Below are 17,648 nucleotides of genomic sequence, written 5' to 3'. Positions count from 1 at the left end.
TTGGCACTCTTCCTGAGGAACATCTGATTCTAGCAAACTCCTTTTCCCTTTCAAGCCATAATGAAAGTAGTGAAGTTCTTTAGACAACAGCACTTGAGGGAAATGCATTGAATCAACTCTTAGCAGCCAGTTTTATCCCCACGCTTTTTCCTCATGCTCATGTTACACTACTGCTGTGGCAATAAAATCTGGCCTCATTGTACACATATGGTAGTCATGCCATCATGAAGCAGTGTCCTGCAGCCTTTTTCCAGCCCTGTTGTTGCATGAAATTCTTGACTGAGTAGCTTTGTGATTAGAGCATAAAAAAGCGATCATACTTCTACTAAGGTGTTCACGCAGATTTCTGCAGTGTTCTTTATCACAGCTGTGTCCGTAATCAAGAAAATAACTTTCTTAAGACTGCCTCAGGAAAAGAATTGAAACTGCAAATGTTTTGCTCAGCTCATGGAAGTGAGTATTTAACTTCAGAAGGGGTCTTGGAAGTTGGGTGGTATTGCAGTGCTGGGCCTGTCCCTGGATGCTCAGCAACAGACTTACTGTGTCTTGTGGGGCATGCCGCACTGTCAGAGGGATTGGTATTCTGTGCATCTTGAGTTTTTTCTGGATTTCTGGAATCTAGGTTTCTTGCCCAGGGAAACTTTAACAAAAGTTTAAAGAAAGCATTGATAGCTTCATAAACCTGCTTTTTGCACTGATAATGTGTTTGGTTATTCATTGATTCTTCGCCTTCTTCCTTTCTTTCAAAAACCTGAAGCCAAAATGCAACTTGTTGAATGTTACTTTGGTGTGGAGACTTGGGCAAGGATTTGGTTGTCCTAGAAAAGTTGGGTGTTGTTACCAACACTTAGCTTCCCCTTTTGGGTGCTAGAATAGCTGTTGTAATTCCATTACCAGTCTGGTGGTGGCTTATTATGCGATATATCTGCTGCTATATCTGTATAGGCTTGTTGTACAGACAGCGTTTGGGATGATTTTCCTTTGAAAAGACTTTCTTCTCATTTTGAGGTCTACTTATTGGCTTTAGGAGGAAGTGCTGAGTTTTGAGTTATGTAGTGCTTGAGAAGTTGAACATAGCTGAGAACAATTCTGTTACTTTTTTTGTAAATTGTTTATTTGATTTTCTTTAGGTAAAGATAATCTTCCTCTGGAGGTACTAGATTGTAAACCTTTTTCCACTGATATAAACAAGCATTTTTTTTAACTGTCAAGAAAGCAAGTGTGGTTACTTTCTTTACATGACAATTTTGGGAAGTCAAGTCTCTAAGGCTTTCTGCTCATTTCCTACTTGGGGGCTCTGTTTTGTTTAATGTGCCTCTCTTTCTTCAAAATACAGTTTTTTGGACTGCTTACTGGAGTTGATGTGTTTACAAGGTCAAGCATTAACTGCTAATGAGGGACTTCTGAACTGAGTCAGACCTTGACATGGAAGCAGAAACATCTGCTGCTCTGAACATTTTCCTGATCTTTATTAAGCAGATGTTTGAGATTGGTCTTTGTCTCAAATGTTCTTTCCTCATTTGATCAGCAGTTAAAATGAAGTTCCTTGGTTTGTAATACCCTACTCATTGCTATGACAACTGCTGTGCGAGCGAGGCAATGTTTGTGTTGAGCCCCATCTCGTTAACTAATAATACCCCACTCAGTGCTTGAAACTCTGGTTGTTGGTGGTGTGACATTGCCCTGCTGCTGGTGAGATCGAGCCCTGTGGCTGCTGGGGGGTGTCTTGAAGCTTTGCTTCTCCTGTCCTCTTTGTATCGAGCTGTTGGTTCTGCTTTTAAGGGTGGTTTGTGTCTGAAGCAGATGCTTTCTGTCTGAAATGGATTATAGCATGTCCTTGTTGGCTTGATGGGATCTTCAGACCTGGTGCTGCTGCCATGGGCTGCAAGGGTAGGATCTGCTTTGAATATCCCTTTATACTCTTAGACTGTCTGTTTCCCTTGACAGGCTGACCTTGCTGCACACCTTCAGGAGTGTTTCAGACGCTTCTGTGCCTTCCTTTTTCCTTCAAGTATTCTTTCCTCTGGAAAAACAAACATGGCTCAAACAGCCATGGCACTGTGTGTGAGGGAAGGGAGGAGAAAAAAAAAGTTCTGTTCTGGATCCACATCATTCCTGGCTATCAAAGTGTGTGCTTGTGGTGGTTTTACCATGCTAGGCAGCTGAACACCACGACTGCTCTCTCACTCCCCCTCCTCAGATGAGGAGGGGAAGAAGTAAAGGAAAGAACAACTCATGGGTTGAGATAAGGTTAATTTAAGTGCCAGCACTTCTCAGCAGCAGACACAACACCAGTGTGATACCACTGCTGTTCTAGCTATGCGTGCAGAGTACAGCACTGTATGGGCTGCTGCAGGGAAAGTTAACATCCCAGCCAGACCCAGTACAGTACTGCAGATGAACATATGCTTCACAAACAAATAGAAGCCTTGTTTTTTTAGTGTGCATGTGCCTCAGTCATGTCCAGAATGTGGATCTCAGTATTTTGAGGAGCTCTGTCTAGTGTGAGCAGAGAAATTAGCATTTGAAATATGTTAGAAGTTCTAGGTACCACAATCTATGTAAACATGACTTTAATTCAGAAATAATGAACAAATTTAGACCGAGTGGAGTTAAAACTTTTCAGCAAAACCTAGTGTGATTGTACACAATCGTATTTGGAAATGCTAGCTTGGCTTTCGGAGAGGTTAGTGCTCGCTGTCATATTCTATCTTCAGGGGGGTTGTCTCATTCTCATTTTTACTAGATTCAAACTGTAATGAGCAGACTTTTAAAAACAAAACCGACCTTCAAACAAAACTGAAGGTCATTTTTAGTGTATATAAAATTAAGTCATCCTTAAGGCGTTGGAAGTCCAGTCATCATCACTTACCAAGCAGAGAAAGTGATTGTTGCTGCTGACTCAGAGGACAGTCTAAGGTCGGTGCCAGGGAAGTTCATGGAGCAGATTATCTTGAGTGTCATCACGCGGCAGTTGCAGGGCAAGCAGGCGATCAGGCCCAGTCAGCATGGGTTTATGAAGGGCAGGTCCTGCTTGACGAACCTGATCTCCTTCTATGACAAAGTGATGCGCTTAGTGGATGAGGGAAAGGCTGTGGATGTGGTCTATCTTAAAGGAGGCTGTAGTGAGGTGGGGGTTGGTCTATTCTCCCATGTGCCCGGTGACAGGATGAGGGGGAACGGGCTAAAGTGGTGCCAGGGGACATTTAGGAAGAACTTTACTGAACGGGTTGTTAGTCACTGGAATAGGCTGCCCAGGGAAGTGGTTGAGTCACCATCCCTGGAGGTCTTTAAAAGACGTTTAGATGTAGAGCTTAGGGATATGGTTTAGTGGAAGATTTGTTAGCGTTAGGTCAGAGGTTGGACTCGGTGATCTTGGAGGTCTCTTCCAACCTAGAGGATTCTGTGAACACGTTTAAAATAACAGTGGCCAGCCATGAGTAGAGAGCCTGAGGTAAGTGTTGAACTTGTTCAGAGCATGTCCACAGCTACTTAATGTTCTGCTTTCCGTCAAACACTTGGTCAGGAGTTTGAGTTACCCCTCTTCGACTGTGTCTGGCTGTCAAGATGCAGTGCTCCCAAGGCCTGTTTGTTCAGGCCTTTTGCAGACACCCAAGTTAGACCACCTGAAGGGACTGCAAAACAGCTTGGCTTTGGTGAAGGTATTCATGAAGCTGGAGAAACACTGTGTTCCTGTTCAGATCATACTATGGTCGGTTCCTGGGAAAGGCAGGCCTTTTCTTCTGAAACATATAAGAGTTCATGGAAATACCTTTTTCCTCAGGCTCTGTTGAATGATTTAACTATCACATTACTGTTTTGTTTTGTGTTTTTTTTTTTTTAATGTGTTGAATTTTGGCCAACAACAAAAGAATATATTTCTAAACTGAAGATCATAACAGGGTTAATTGTCTTTTTGATATCTAGGTGAGGCTCCTGAGCACTGGGGATCAGTTTTTGAACAGTGGCAGCTTGTTGCAACTCTAGGTTTTGGATGCATACCACTTTTGAAGGCTAGTGACCAGTTTGGTACTGAATGCATCCTTGTCTGTGTAATCACAGTGGTTTGCTCAGTTTTCATTTGAGCATTATTGTGCCCTGAGCTCGGCGATACCAAACTTTTGCCAGAGCAATTCGCCCTGCCAGGTTGTCCGCTGGGGCTGCAAGTAAAATGACTTTGCAGCTTTGTGCATCTTCTGCCCAGGTGGCACCAATTGCACGTTGTCTTTGGTTCCATAAATTTGCAGTTTTACTTCCCCGTGTCACGGGGACAGAAACTGGGCAGTTGACCATGACTGTTCAGAGACCTGTTTTCAGTTACCAGAACTGCTAAAAGCCATATATTCATTAGGTAGTTTTGTGTTAGGTGCCATACAAACATGGGAATATGAAATTGCTTTTTTTCCAAGTGTTTTTAGTGATGGAGGATAAATTGAAATGAAAGCTGACTGCCACAGACAAGACAGCACTGGTATGTATGTGTGTAGAGAGGTTGGGTTTTTCTTTTATGAACACGTACAACAAATGTTTAAAGGAGAGTAATAGGTAGTTTGGTAAATGCCTTCTGTTAGTATGAGGGAGAACAGAAAACACAAACCCTGTCTACAGAGCCTGGATTTAAAGGCGAGGATCAGCATCCCTCTTACAAATGAGGGATGAAGAGTCAAGTGGGTGTTGGCAGTGACCTCCTTATGACCTCCTTATATGTGTAGGAAAGATTTAATGACAGGGAAGAGACAAACAGTCTGGTTTCTGAATATGATGTTTGCATTAGTGTTCTGAGTGGGTATGAGTGTGGTGAAATTCCAGGCATCAAAACAGGACAGGAGAGATCATCGAAATTGAAGGAGTCCTACAGCTGGAGCTGGAATCCCAGCAGAGTAGCAAAGTCTATGTTAAAGACCCAGAAAAATCTGGGAGATGTCTGCAAGTACAGTTCTAGACAGACCACTGTCAGCTGATAAGAATGTTTTTTTATCCACTCTATTCCCTCTTCTTACTCTAAAGACTGTGTGATAAATCCAATAATAGATTTTTTAAGCTGCTTTCTCAGGAATCTTGCCTTAACCAGAGTTTCTGTTAAAAGCAAGTAAAGCTGAAACAAACTACATTTATACATTATCTGGGTATTCAATCAGAGCCATGCCTTAACTCATGCTTTTTTTTTATTTCAGATTTTCTATTTTGTACATACATTGTTTTGTATATACTGTATATGATGACTTCGGTGGGCAGTGAACGTACCCGGGGCACTCGGGACAAAATGCAAATTTCAACCACACAGACAATACAACAACAGAAACAAGTAGTACAGGTATGTGCCACTGTATAATCATCTTTGAATTCAAAGCAAGCGTGTAATGATGTGCACTTCTTCCACAAGTCAGTAAAAACTAAGAAAAGATTAAAGACTTATTTTGGAAGAGTATGTTTGAAATCTCACTTCAATTGCTTAGTAATCTACCGCAGCCTTAATTTGTTCCTGTATTCGTCTCTCTAAATGAGCATTGTTTTTCAGTGATATTTCCCATCAGTGAGGAATTCTATGCCTATGGTTGTGTCAGGTTTTCGTTCTGTGACCTTGGTGTCCTCAGATTTTCCTCCTCTGTATGCTAGTCTCATGATGCTGGAAAATCTCTGGTTGATACAGGTGTTTGGGTGGGTGGGAATAGCTTTATTAGATACACGCTGTGTTCTACAGCATGATTCAGTGCATCTGCAAATCCCAGATTGCTTGTAGCGTCTTCACAGAAAGCAAAGTGAAGATCATCAGTGGATTAAAAAGTATTTTCGAATATCTGAGATTAGCTCATTGTCTTGATTTTTTTTCAGCAGCAGAGTATTTAAGTTGTGTACTTATCTGGGTTACAGAGAATGCAAAATGTTTCATCTTCTGGCAACTCATTCTCTTGTCAGGTACTTCTCCAAAATTGGACTCAGTCCAAGAATTGCCTCAGTTCTCTGCTGGCAGAGAATGCATCAGTCTAGAGGTGCTCCCCTGGGAAATGGTCTTTTATCGTTTTCCAGGCTGATCTTTAATGTGGAGAGGCTTCCTTCCTGTTTCATACAGTATTAATAATGTGAGCTCAAGCCTTCATCTCCATGCATTGCAGTGTTTTGCTTACTGGTGATTCATACTAATGTGTGGATTTAGAAAGTGACTTTCAGTAGGTGAAGCTGAATTTGTTTTTGTTTTCAATAATAAGTAAGGTTGCAGGAGGGTAGTGAGCAGGTTGACCTCTTAACCAAACTACAGCACAAAGAAGAAATGTGTAGGCAGAGACATGCATCCTGGGAAGATTATAGGGGTACCATCCAGGAGTGCAGGGACCAGATTAGGAAAACCAATGCACAGCTAGAGCTGAACTTGGCCAGGGATGTAAAGAAAAACAAGAAAGGGTTTCTACAGATACATAAAGGAAGATACAGGAGACTGTACCACCCCTGATGAGAGAGGTCCTAGCTATGACTCACATGGAGAAGGTTGGGGTATTCAACTTTTAGCTGTGATCTTCACTGGTAGTTGCCCTTTCCATACCTCCCAAGCCACAGAATCTCAAGGCAGGGACTGGGAGAATGAAGTTTCCACCGTAGCAGGAGACCAGGTTCAAGGCTGAGGAACCTGAAGGTGAACAAGTCTCGGGGACCCAATGAGCAATGGCACAAGTTGGAACACTGGAAATTCCATCTATTAAATGAAAAGTTTACTGTGAAGGTGGTTAAACAGTGGAGAATGAGGATTAGAGAGGTGGTGGGATCTTGGCCTGGCCCTAGGCTGTTCCTCTGATGGGACCTGCCCTCAGTGGGAGGTTGTGTTCAGTATTATTGGAGAACCTTTCCAACCTGTGATTGAGTGGTTCTAAACAGTTGGTCTTAAAGAGCACTTTCTGCATTTTGTTCATTTATTATTTCTACATCTTGCATAATGCATACTAATTCGGTCAATTCAATGGAAAAGATGGCTATTTAATATACAGCAGTTATGTTTTACAGAGCCATACTTCTTATTCTTTAGAGATCAAATGTACCTTCATGCTTAGTTAAGCTTCAGAGATCAACAGAAATATGTAATACTATTTAATCACCACTGATTTCTGAAGCTAGAAGAATGTTGCTCTCCCAAGTGTCATATTTACTGAACGGGTTGTTAGTCACTGGAATGGGCTGCCCAGGGAAGTGGTTGAGTCACCATCCCTTGAGGTCTTTAAAAGATGTTTAGATGTAGAGCTTAGGGATATGGTTTAGTGAAGGACTTGTTAGCGTTAGGTCAGAGGTTGGACTAGGTGATCTTGGAGGTCTCTTCCAACCTAGACAATTCTGTGATCCTTAAATAACTGAAGTTATGATCACTGTGATATGACAATGTGATATCACAGAATCACAGAAAGTAAAGAAGTTCTTCCTAACCTCCTTCCTAATATCCAACCTAAACCTCCCCTGGTGCAATTTTAGCCCGTTCCCCCTCATCCTGTCACCGGGCACATGGGAGAATAGACCAACCCCCACCTCGCTACAGCCTCCTTTTAGGTACCTGTAGAGTGCAAAAAGGTCGCCCCTGAGCCTCCTCTTCTCCAGGCTGAACAGTCCCAGCTCCCTCAGCCGCACCTCGTAAGACTTGTTCTCCAGACCCTTCACCAGCTTCGTAGCTCTTCTCTGGACATGCTCAAGCACCTCCATGTCCTTCTTGTAGTGAGGGACCCGAAACTGAACACAGTACTCGAGGGGCAGCCTCACCAGAGCCGAGTACAGGGGGAGAATCACTGTCCTAGACCTGCTGGCCACACTGTTTCTGATACAAGCCAGGATGCCGTTGGCCTTCTTGGCCACCTGAACATGCTGCTGGCTCATATTCAGCCGACTGTCAACCAATACTCCCAGGTCCTTCTCTGCCAGGCAGCTTTCCAGCCACTCATCTCCTAGCCTGTGGTGCTGCTTGGGGTTGTTGTGCCCCAGGTGCAGGACCTGGCACTTGGCCTTGTTGAACTTCATACAGTTGGCCTCAGCCCATCGGTCCAGCCTGTCCAGATCCTCCTGCAGAGCCTTCCTACCCTTGAGCAGACCGACACGCACACCTAACTTGGTGTCATCTGCAAGCTTACTGAGGGTGCACTCGATCCCCTCATTCAGATCATCGATAAAGATGTTAAAGAGAACTGGCCCTAGTACTGAGCCCTGGGGAACGCCACTAGTGACCGGCCTCCAACTGGATTTAACTCCATTCACCACAACTCTTTGGGCCCGCCAACCAAGCCAGTTTCTGACCCAACAAAGCATATGCCAGTCCAAGCCATGAGCAGCCACTTTCTTGAGGAGAATGCTGTGGGAAACGGTGTCAAAAGCCTTGCTGAAGTCAAGGTAGACCACGTCCACAGCCTTTCCCTCATCCACTAAGCGTGTCACTTTGTCATAGAAGGAGATCAGGTTCGTCAAGCAGGACCTGCCTTTCATAAACCCATGCTGACTGGGCCTGATTGCCTGCCTGCCCTGCAAGTGCCATGTGATGACACTCAAGATAATTTGCTCCATGAGCTTCCCTGGCACTGAGGTCAAACTAACAGGCCTGTAGTTTCCTGGGTCCACCCTCTGGCCCTTCTTGTAGATGGGCGTCACGTTTGCTAGCTGCCAGTGAACTGGGACCTCCCCTGATAGCCAGGACTGCCAATAAATGATGGAAAGCGGCTTGGCCAGCTCTTCCAACAGTTCTCTCAGTACCCTCAGGTGGATCCCATCCAGCCCCATCGACTTGCGTATGTCTGAGGGCCGCCAACGCTTCCCTCATGGATTATGAAAGTCACATCCTGCTCCCCATCCTTTTCCAGCAGCTCAGGGTACTGGGTATCCATAGAACAACTGGTCTTGCTGCTAAAGACTGAGGCAAAGAAGGCATTAAGCACCTCAGACTCTTCCTCATCTTGTGTCACTAAGATCATGTGTCTCATAAGGTTGAGTGTTTTATATTTTATATGTTAATAAAGTATTATGAAGATAGTGCCTTTAAAAAAAAAAACAAAGAAGAAACAGTTGCTGGGGTGGGACAACTTCTGATAATGATTTGGTGTTTGTGTAATAAAAACATCTTTGTTTTTGTTTTGGGTCTTCAGTTTTGTTTTAGTGTAGTCCACTGGCATAAATATTAACGAATTTCCAAGCTCTCTGTTTACATGGGAAAATGGAAGATACTGTCGGCCATCTCATTGTTACAAAATTGATGCATTTCTGTTGAAGTTGTGAATGAATCTTAATGGCTTCCTGTTTCTGGTCAAATACGTGGTCATGTCTGTACATGAATTACATTGTCTGAATTTTTCTTCTTTGGGTATTTGTAAAGGAAATGTCTTGAGTTTAAAAATTACAGTGGCCCTGAGCAGACTGAGCAAAAGGATGCAGTAAGGTGTGAGTCCTGAATATGGTGGACATTTCCTCTTTGTTCTCTAAGCTCGTAGTGGACACCAAGCAAGGGTTTCTTTGTGCAGGGCTGGGAGGCTGCTGTGGTGGTGTGGTGCTGTGGGTAGCACAGGGCTTGGAGCTGGGAACTCCAGTGTAGTCTCATCTGTGTTACCAGCTCACATAGGAAGCTGTCACCATGGTACTCAGGAAATGTGAAATAGTGAGGTGTGCTTAACTGTATTACTAACACTAATTGTCTTGGAACGTTGCCTCTCAACGTGGCAAATGTCACTTCCCTCAAGGGACTGGAGCAGCTGCAGTAACTTCTCAGAAAATAAGCAGCTGATGGTGTATGGTGGAGTACTTTTTAGACTCTTCTCAGCATTTGCACTTGGTGACCTTCTCCAGAGCTTGTATTTGTGGTAAACTCCAACAGCAAAGCAGGGTGGGGCTGAATCAAACTCCTGAGGCTCAGAACATGTTGGTATTCTCTGAAGTGATACTTCTGGAAGGTGAGGTTCAGCCAGCTGCCCGGGCTGAATCCTTTTACTCAAGAATTTCAGTAGATGAAGTGATCCCTTTCTTAATGAAGAAGTATTTTGCAGCACATGAACACACATTTTGGGTCTTAGCTCTTTAATATCAGCCTTCTCCAACAAGAGACAGACACATTTTCTATTTGAGCAGAAAACAAATTAGGTTCAGGATCATGTAACATACAGTTATCTTTGGAATTTTCATGGGAATCCAGTTCAAGTGGATTAAAAATGCCATGCTATGAAGAGTAGCTGTATCTGCTGAGACATTAGCGGGTATTGAGATTCTTTCTGTCTGGGGTGACTAATATATTAGGACTTATGTTTTACTGCATCCATCCTTTTTAGTCTGACAACTTCTGGAGAAGCTGCAAGCGTGGCTTTGTGGTCTAAAAATGTTACAGAGGCACCAAGTTATGGTGGTTTTACTTGGGTGGGCAACCGTGCTCCACTATGGCTGCTCTCTTACCTCCCTTTCCTCAAAGGGGAAGGGGGAGAAAATACAGTGCAAAGGGCTCAAGGGTTGAGATAAGGATGAGGAGATTGCTCAACAATCATTGTGATGGGCAAAACAGCCTCAGAGTATGGAGACAGTAAGATTTATTGCCTATTACTAACAAGCTAGAGCAGTGAGGAACAAAGGAAAGAAACCAAAACCACATTCCCCCCATCTGCCCTCTTCTACCTCCTTCCCCAGGGCGTGGGGGAATGGGAGTTGTGGTCAGTTTATAGCCCTTCGTCTCCCTTGCTCTTTCTCGGTCACTCTCCTGTGCTGTGGGGTCCCACCCACGGGATGCAGTCCTTGCTGAACTGATCCGGTGTGGGCTTCCCACAGGCAGCAGCTCTTCAAGAACTGCTCCAGATATGGGTCTGTACCACGGGGTCCATCCCTCAGGAGCAAACTGCTCCAACCTGGGTCCCCCACGGGCAGCAGCTTCTGCCAGGTCACCTGCTCCTGCGTGGGCTCCTCTACGGGTGGAACCCTGCTCCACCGTGGTACTCCATGGGCTGCAGGGGGACATCCTGCTTCACCATGGTCCTCACCACAGGCCGCAGGGGACTTCTGCTCTGGTGCCTGGAGCATCTCTCCCCCTCCTTCTTCACTGACCTCGGTGCCTGCAAGGCTGTTCCTCACTCCTCTCACTCTCCCAGCTGCTGTGTATCAGCTTGTATTATTTTTTTCTTAAATATGCTCTCACAGAGGCGCAAACAACATCACTTATTGGCTCAGCTCTGGTCAGCAGTGGGGCCCTTACCAAACATGGGGCAGCTTCTAGATCCTTCTCACAGAAGCCACCCCTATGGCCCCCTGGTACCAAAACCTTGCCACGTAAACCCACTACACAAATATATCATAAATAGCAAGATCCTTTACTAATTTTCAGAGGCTAGTATTAGTGCAGCTGTTCACAGGCAGAGTCTTGAGGTACAACCCTGTCTTCTTTTAAGTGCTCATAAATCTACAGTCATGTTCTTGGGAGAGTTATGGAAGGTGATGTGAGTGGGCATCATCACAGATGGGGTTAATTTAGAAAAATACTGTTACTGTTTTTTATGATGAAACTCTTACTTTGGAGTCATAGTTGCTAAATAAAAGTAGGAGTAAAATATCAAAACATAGGCTTCCATAGTAAATTTAATTTTATTCTGTAGTTATCTATGTAATGGCCTGTAACTGTGGTTTAAGCATCAAAACCAAGTGTTGAAATTGCTTCTGTTCCAGTAAACTTATTTTTAATGTAAAACGAATGTAGAAGAGCAAGTGTTAATCCCTTCCCTGTAGCACCTCTGTGCTTGTTGTGTTGGTTCTCTTTAAGAAATGGTGGAGAAGATAGTGACACTAGGCGATACTTTTTAAAAGGATATTGTTACTTTCTGTGAACATTATTGGATGTTTGCATTTTTTTCAGGCAACAGCAGAACAGATTCGCCTTGCTCAGATGATCTACGATAAGAACGACGCAGATTTTGAAGATAAAGTGAAACAAGTATGTTTCTTACGGCACAGACTTCTTGCGCCCTGCAATAAGGTGTCTCTAGGCTGGCTTACATTTTGGAGTTAGAGTGGCTGTTTCTGGTGTAGATGAAATATTTTTTGGAATTACATAAGTTTAACTAGGAGAAGGTGCTCTTATTGCACTGTTAAAATTCTGTTTATAAGATATTGTGTGGTAATATAGCTCTGGCTGTGTAGTCACACTAGTGTATTATCCTTTGTAGACGAGCCGTTCAGCCAAAATTCATCTGTGCTGATGTCTCTTGCAGAGTCTGTATCTAATATGGTCCTAATGCTTAATGATCTTTAGAATAAAGAGTGCATTCAGCTTGCCTGCATGTACATGCACAGGGGAAAAATTTGTCACCTGTGTAAACTCAGTTTGCTAAAACGGCCATTTTTCAGGAAAAGTAAAAATCTAATCATAGCTTAAAGGTGAATTGGTGTGTGTTGCGTAGTTGTTTTTTTTAATCTGACCTCCCAGATCTGTATATGAAAATGGTAGAATTACACTGTGAAAACAAAATCTCACACCATTTCCTCTGCCATGCTGAGCTTTGGATATAGGTATTCAGGCTTCCATTATACTGTTAGAGCTGAGGTCATTAATTCAAGCAGTACTGAGGATTCAGCTACCTGTTCTGCTCAGGGTGTTGGTGTTTTTATCTTAGTGAGCATGTCACAACTCATGTAGAATGTAGGAATGGACTCGGAGAGAAGAGTTATTGTGAACGCGTTGATGCAGCAGAGGGGCAGATTTCTCAATTTCCTTCCCTTTGTAAAATCTCTCAGTCACTGTTAACTGTTTTTTGTTCTTATTTATAAACTTGTTTTGTTGCGGTACTAGAAGTGAAGTCCTGTATGTCCTGAAGTAAAGGGACCTTGATCAATAGTGCCTGTAGCTCTGCTGATTGGAAGAATGATAAGGGTTAAATTCTGCTTAGGAAATGTACAATATTTCACATGTGCATATATATTTCTAGCTCGTGATTTTTTTTTTATTTTTATTTTTTCCCCTGTATGGAGGTACTTTATACCCTATGACAGGCTGTTTATATCCATTCCCCACTCCTCAGGTTGTGTACTGCAGGCCCACAAAGCATAGCTCAGAACCAGCTCTCCTTAAGCAGTCATCACAGCCTGTGTGGTCTTATGCTACAACGGATTGAAGGAGCTGAGCTGACTGGAGAAGTTAACCTTTTTCTCAGTCTGGATGTTTCTCCAGGTGTATTTGTTCTCCACCACAGTTTATGGCTGTACTCACACAATGAAATAAAGGGTGGAGATAATGGAGCTGTCCTGATTTCTGGTGTCTTTACCCTCATACACAGGTATCTATGGGGTGACAGCATTTGCTTGTAAGCATAAACTTGCAAGCATAAAGGAAAAAAGTGCAAGAGGGTGCTTTCTTGATTACTATTTAAATTTGTGTTTCATCCTTCCTCTTACCTGAACCCTAAGCAGATCTGTGAAATGTAGATACCTTTATTTAGGATTTTAGATTGCTCTGACGCAGTAGCTGCATACTTGCTTAGAATCTGTGGTGGTATTAACTCTTACTTTATGATGTTGCTTTGGATATTTTAATGTGTGACTTTTACTGCCAGCTTATGGAAGTGACGGGGAAAAACCAGGATGAGTGCATAGTGGCATTACATGACTGTAATGGGGATGTGAACAGAGCTATCAACATATTGCTGGAAGGAAGTTCAGACACGGTAAGGTTTTACTTCTCTATTAAACTGCTCTTATTTCTTGTTGTAGCTATTTGAGAAAATTATTTATATTTAAGAAATCATATTTATGATTTCTTAGAAGTCATGATTTAAGAAGTCATATTTAAGAAATTGATTTTTCATGTCTCCACTGAAATTCCTCTGAAGGAAATGGGAAACCAGGGCAGCTTCTCTATCTTGTGCATAAAGGCTGAAACTTGAAAATGTTGTGGGTGTTCTGCTGGTCTGTAGAGTTCTCCATCTTTTATATATGTGCTATTATTTTCTCTGCAACAGAGCTCAGTGGGGCACTGTCCTGTGTTCTGCTGACCTGTTTGTAGTTACTCTAGCACCACAATCATGAGACCTGAGGTGATACTGTGTTTGTCACAAAGGGAAATCTTTGTAAACCTAAAAAGGGAGGCAAATACTTGAAATCATGTAACTTTTGTAGGTACCCATTGCAAGTATTGAGGGTGGAGGGGGTTTCCACATCTGAAAGATGCATCGAAAACTAATAGTGGCAGAAGAGAATACAGAAAGTAGTTGCTTTTTTCACTGTTGCTCATTAGCCTTACTTTACGGAGAAACTGAAAGAGAAAACTGAACTGTGTATATAGGAACAATGTTAGGGTTGCATACCATGTTTTTCATCCCAAGAGTTTTCAGGAAATTGTGGTTGAAGTTTTTGCTTGAAGGACTTCTAACAGCTTATCTGAGACAGTCAACTAGATTCTCTAATAAATTGAGAAAGAAACAAGGACTTGCTTACTTCACTGTCAAATGTTCAGTAGTGCTTCCTGTGATTTATCAGGATGTGTTCTGTTGCTTAGTGTTAATGAGGAAATGAACCCCTATGCCCCAAATCTAGGCCACATATTCTAACCAAGGGGACTTTATTCAATTTTAATTTGTAAGAGTTGAGATCATCTAAAGCATAAAAGCGTGTAATGCTGAGTGTGTGGGTAAGTTGGTAGGAGAAGAGAGTATCTCACCTTAATTAAATGTATCTTGGTAATGTGCTATCCATTTTTGTATTGTCTTGTACTTGTATTTGTCATTTTCTAGTTGAAAATAGTTTTCTGGATGAAGAAGAATGTCAAATGCTTTCTTACCTTAGCAGACTGTTATAAGTGATCATGACATGGAAGAAACTTTCTGAACTCATCTGTCAACAAGAGGCAACAACATATCCATGTTCTGTTATGTTGGCAAGTCCCTCTGAACCCATTGTTCTCACTATAGAAAATGCAACTCAAATACAGAGAACATGAAAGGCTGAACAAGGGAGGAGGAAAATATTAATTAGAAGGGTCTACATCAGTGTGTGAAGGCACATATTGATTATGGAAGTGTGGATCTCCAACTTGAAGGGTTTGTTGTGAGGCCATTTTCCTTCAAAAGAGCTTTACCATGGATTTGGTATAAAGTTGGAAGCAGAGGTAATACTTGTTCTGAATGCAGATTCCTGAATCTGTTTCTAGCTTCACTTGGCTTTGATGCACTACATTTTTTTTTAACCTCATTTGGAAGAATATGTATCTATGAGGAATTAGAAGAGCAGGGAGTGATAGCTATGGAGTCTATTTATAATTTCTTTAGTACTCTGCCAGCTTTTTTTTTTTTTAACGCTGTGATCCTTAAGGCTTTGTACTCTCTTTATGAAGATTTTTCAGTTGCGACTGTTGTGACAGTCTGGCTTTGGAGGAGAATAGAGAAGGGCATGCTTCTTTGCCTAAGACTTGTGTTTGTTTAGCTTGCTACAGGAGTTAAGAGCCATTTTATGCCCAACCATATTTTAGTTTCTAAAACTTTGGAAGGTAGGTTAAAGGGGGAACACTTCAGATTCCTTTTCCTCTTGCACCCCAAGATCAGGGCAGCAAGAAGGCTTCTGTTACATATTTTCAAGGGTCAAGTCCACAACTATAATTTGGCATCCTCAGCTGAAATTGTAGTTTACAAAGGCAGACAGCTTTGGTCTATGATGCATACCCATGCCCAGAGATAGTGCTATACCCAACTTCTCAGTGTTCTTCTAAATTGATTTTTTTCCCTATATTAATAGTAATAAATATCTTCACAAATCCTGAAATCCTTGTGGTTGTCTGAAAATCTTGCTTATGATAAAGCATGGATCTGATGCTTTCATAGTTCTTTTTACTGATACTTAGGTTGTATAAAGCTTTACTACAGTCTTTTATTTAAGATTTGCAGAATCATCCGTTTTTGGAGATTTCTTAAAACAATTTAAGATCACTTGGCACCATACCCATTAGCAATGTAGTGCATTTTGAACCATCTAGATTTGGTTCTTAAGTTGTCAGTGCAGTTATGTATTCTCCTTTAAAGTATCTCTGAAACTCTTGGAGGGTCATAGTGTGCAATGCAGTTACATGGGCTGCGGCATGTGAAGCCATGTGATAGTTACTGGAGGAGACCAAGTTTTCAGTTAAACAAATAACGTGGCATTGCTCAAATTGCTTCTTTGCTTTGCAGCTATGGCTCAATAGACTAACTATGCAATTGCATAATGAGTTGCTGTGCTATACTTAGCAAGTGTTTTAGTCATTTTGTTTTCAACTCCTACAGATATTCATATGGAGCTGATATTATCCCTGAATTTATTTTGGGGTTGGATTTTTATATTAAAGCTCAGATCTGTTTGTACCTTGTACAGATTGTACCTTGTACAGTGTTCGTACACAAACTAATAAGGATTCTTCTGGTGGGGATTACATACCCCCCTTCTTCCACTTCCAGAGAGTGTTCCTTGGAAACACTCCAATTCTGTGTAATTCAATCCCTTTTACTCATTAATTCATTAAGAATTATTCTAAGGAGAAGTTAAAGGTTTAAAATATATAGTTTTAACAGTTTTAACCTTAAAAGTCTTTGTTAATGCAGTCTCTCTGGTATCAGGGTTAACTGATGCTTTCACCCAGGTATGAGTCCGCCCTTCCTCAGCCGTTCTTCCCCTCATCTCAGTAGTGAGGAGCACTTCGAACAGTCTGTCCCACTCAGGTTGCAGCTTTGATTCTCTCCATGTTCGCATCAAAGCGCAATCTCCTGCTCGGAATGCATCCATCAGGATTGATCAGGATTTCTATAGGGTCCTCAATTAAATACTTTGTTTCTTAAAAAACAAAACCACACTTTAAGTTAAAACTCCTAACCTCTCTGCTGGTAAGGAGGGGAGGAGTTCACCTAAGAGGATACACAGTGTTAGTACTGTTAGTATCAGGGAAGGCAAAACTCTCAATATCTCTTCTACATTGTTTTAATTCTTATCAGAGCCTAGAATGCAATGCGTTCCTTCTCCAGGGACAACATCAGTTGCAGTCCCTGTCTCCCCTCCTGGAGCAGCTGCTGCTGCCTCTGGTGCAACATTAGGATTATAGGGAGCATAACTTGATTCCTCCCCTGAAAAAGGAGTCTTATTGTTTATTTATAAATTTTAAACCTGAGTTTTCATCAGACCCGTATTTTGGCCAAAATACTGAAGGTCCTTTTATTGGCTTTTTAGGCCAGACAGTTACACAATATCTAACCTTTTTAAAATCTTTTTCCCTAGTTTTTGGGTTGTTTTTCCAAATCCTTATCATTCTCCCCCAAGGACTATCTTTAGGCACAATCCCGGGGTCTCCACCCCCACCCTGCTGACTCTTGGAACCCTTAATCCCCATCTCTTCCTGACGTGCTGCTGTGGACTTGACCACCCACAGGGTACCACATGCCTTCACCTAGGATTAGGACAGAGGTGGGGTGTACTGCCGAGCACGTCACCTCACCATGTTCTGGCTACCGTACACCTAAGGACCCAAACCCCCAAGACTCTCTTTTGCTCATCTATCTTTTGCTTCGTCCGTCTCCGGCCGCGCCCTTCGTGGGACTACAGAACCACAGATCGGGACTCCACACTCGCTTTGCACTAAAATTGCATCTCATTCACACTCCACACAAGTCTCCCTGAACCCAACCCAAGGCGATATACGGTAAAGTTTCCCTTACCTCGGT

The 17,648-nt window shown here is 42.5% G+C and overlaps 1 protein-coding gene across 1 annotated transcript in view; it reads left to right on the top strand.

Moving 5' to 3' along the window:
• Nucleotides 1-5,174: 5,174 nt before the first annotated feature.
• The window catches only part of LOC118159805 (ubiquitin-associated protein 2-like), a 105,085-nt gene continuing 92,611 nt past the window's right edge, over nt 5,175-17,648 (top strand). Inside the window, exons 1-3 of the mRNA XM_035314358.1 lie at nt 5,175-5,314; nt 11,834-11,911; nt 13,527-13,637. Coding sequence (XP_035170249.1) covers nt 5,216-5,314; nt 11,834-11,911; nt 13,527-13,637 — 288 coding nt within the window. The 5' untranslated portion in view covers nt 5,175-5,215. The remainder of the gene's footprint in view (nt 5,315-11,833; nt 11,912-13,526; nt 13,638-17,648) is intronic.

The sequence above is a fragment of the Oxyura jamaicensis genome, unplaced genomic scaffold (genome assembly GCF_011077185.1).
Source record: "Oxyura jamaicensis isolate SHBP4307 breed ruddy duck unplaced genomic scaffold, BPBGC_Ojam_1.0 oxyUn_random_OJ72145, whole genome shotgun sequence".
Classification (NCBI taxonomy): domain Eukaryota; kingdom Metazoa; phylum Chordata; class Aves; order Anseriformes; family Anatidae; genus Oxyura; species Oxyura jamaicensis.
Note: the sequence above shows the minus strand (reverse complement) of the source record. Positions and strands in the feature narration are given on the sequence as shown.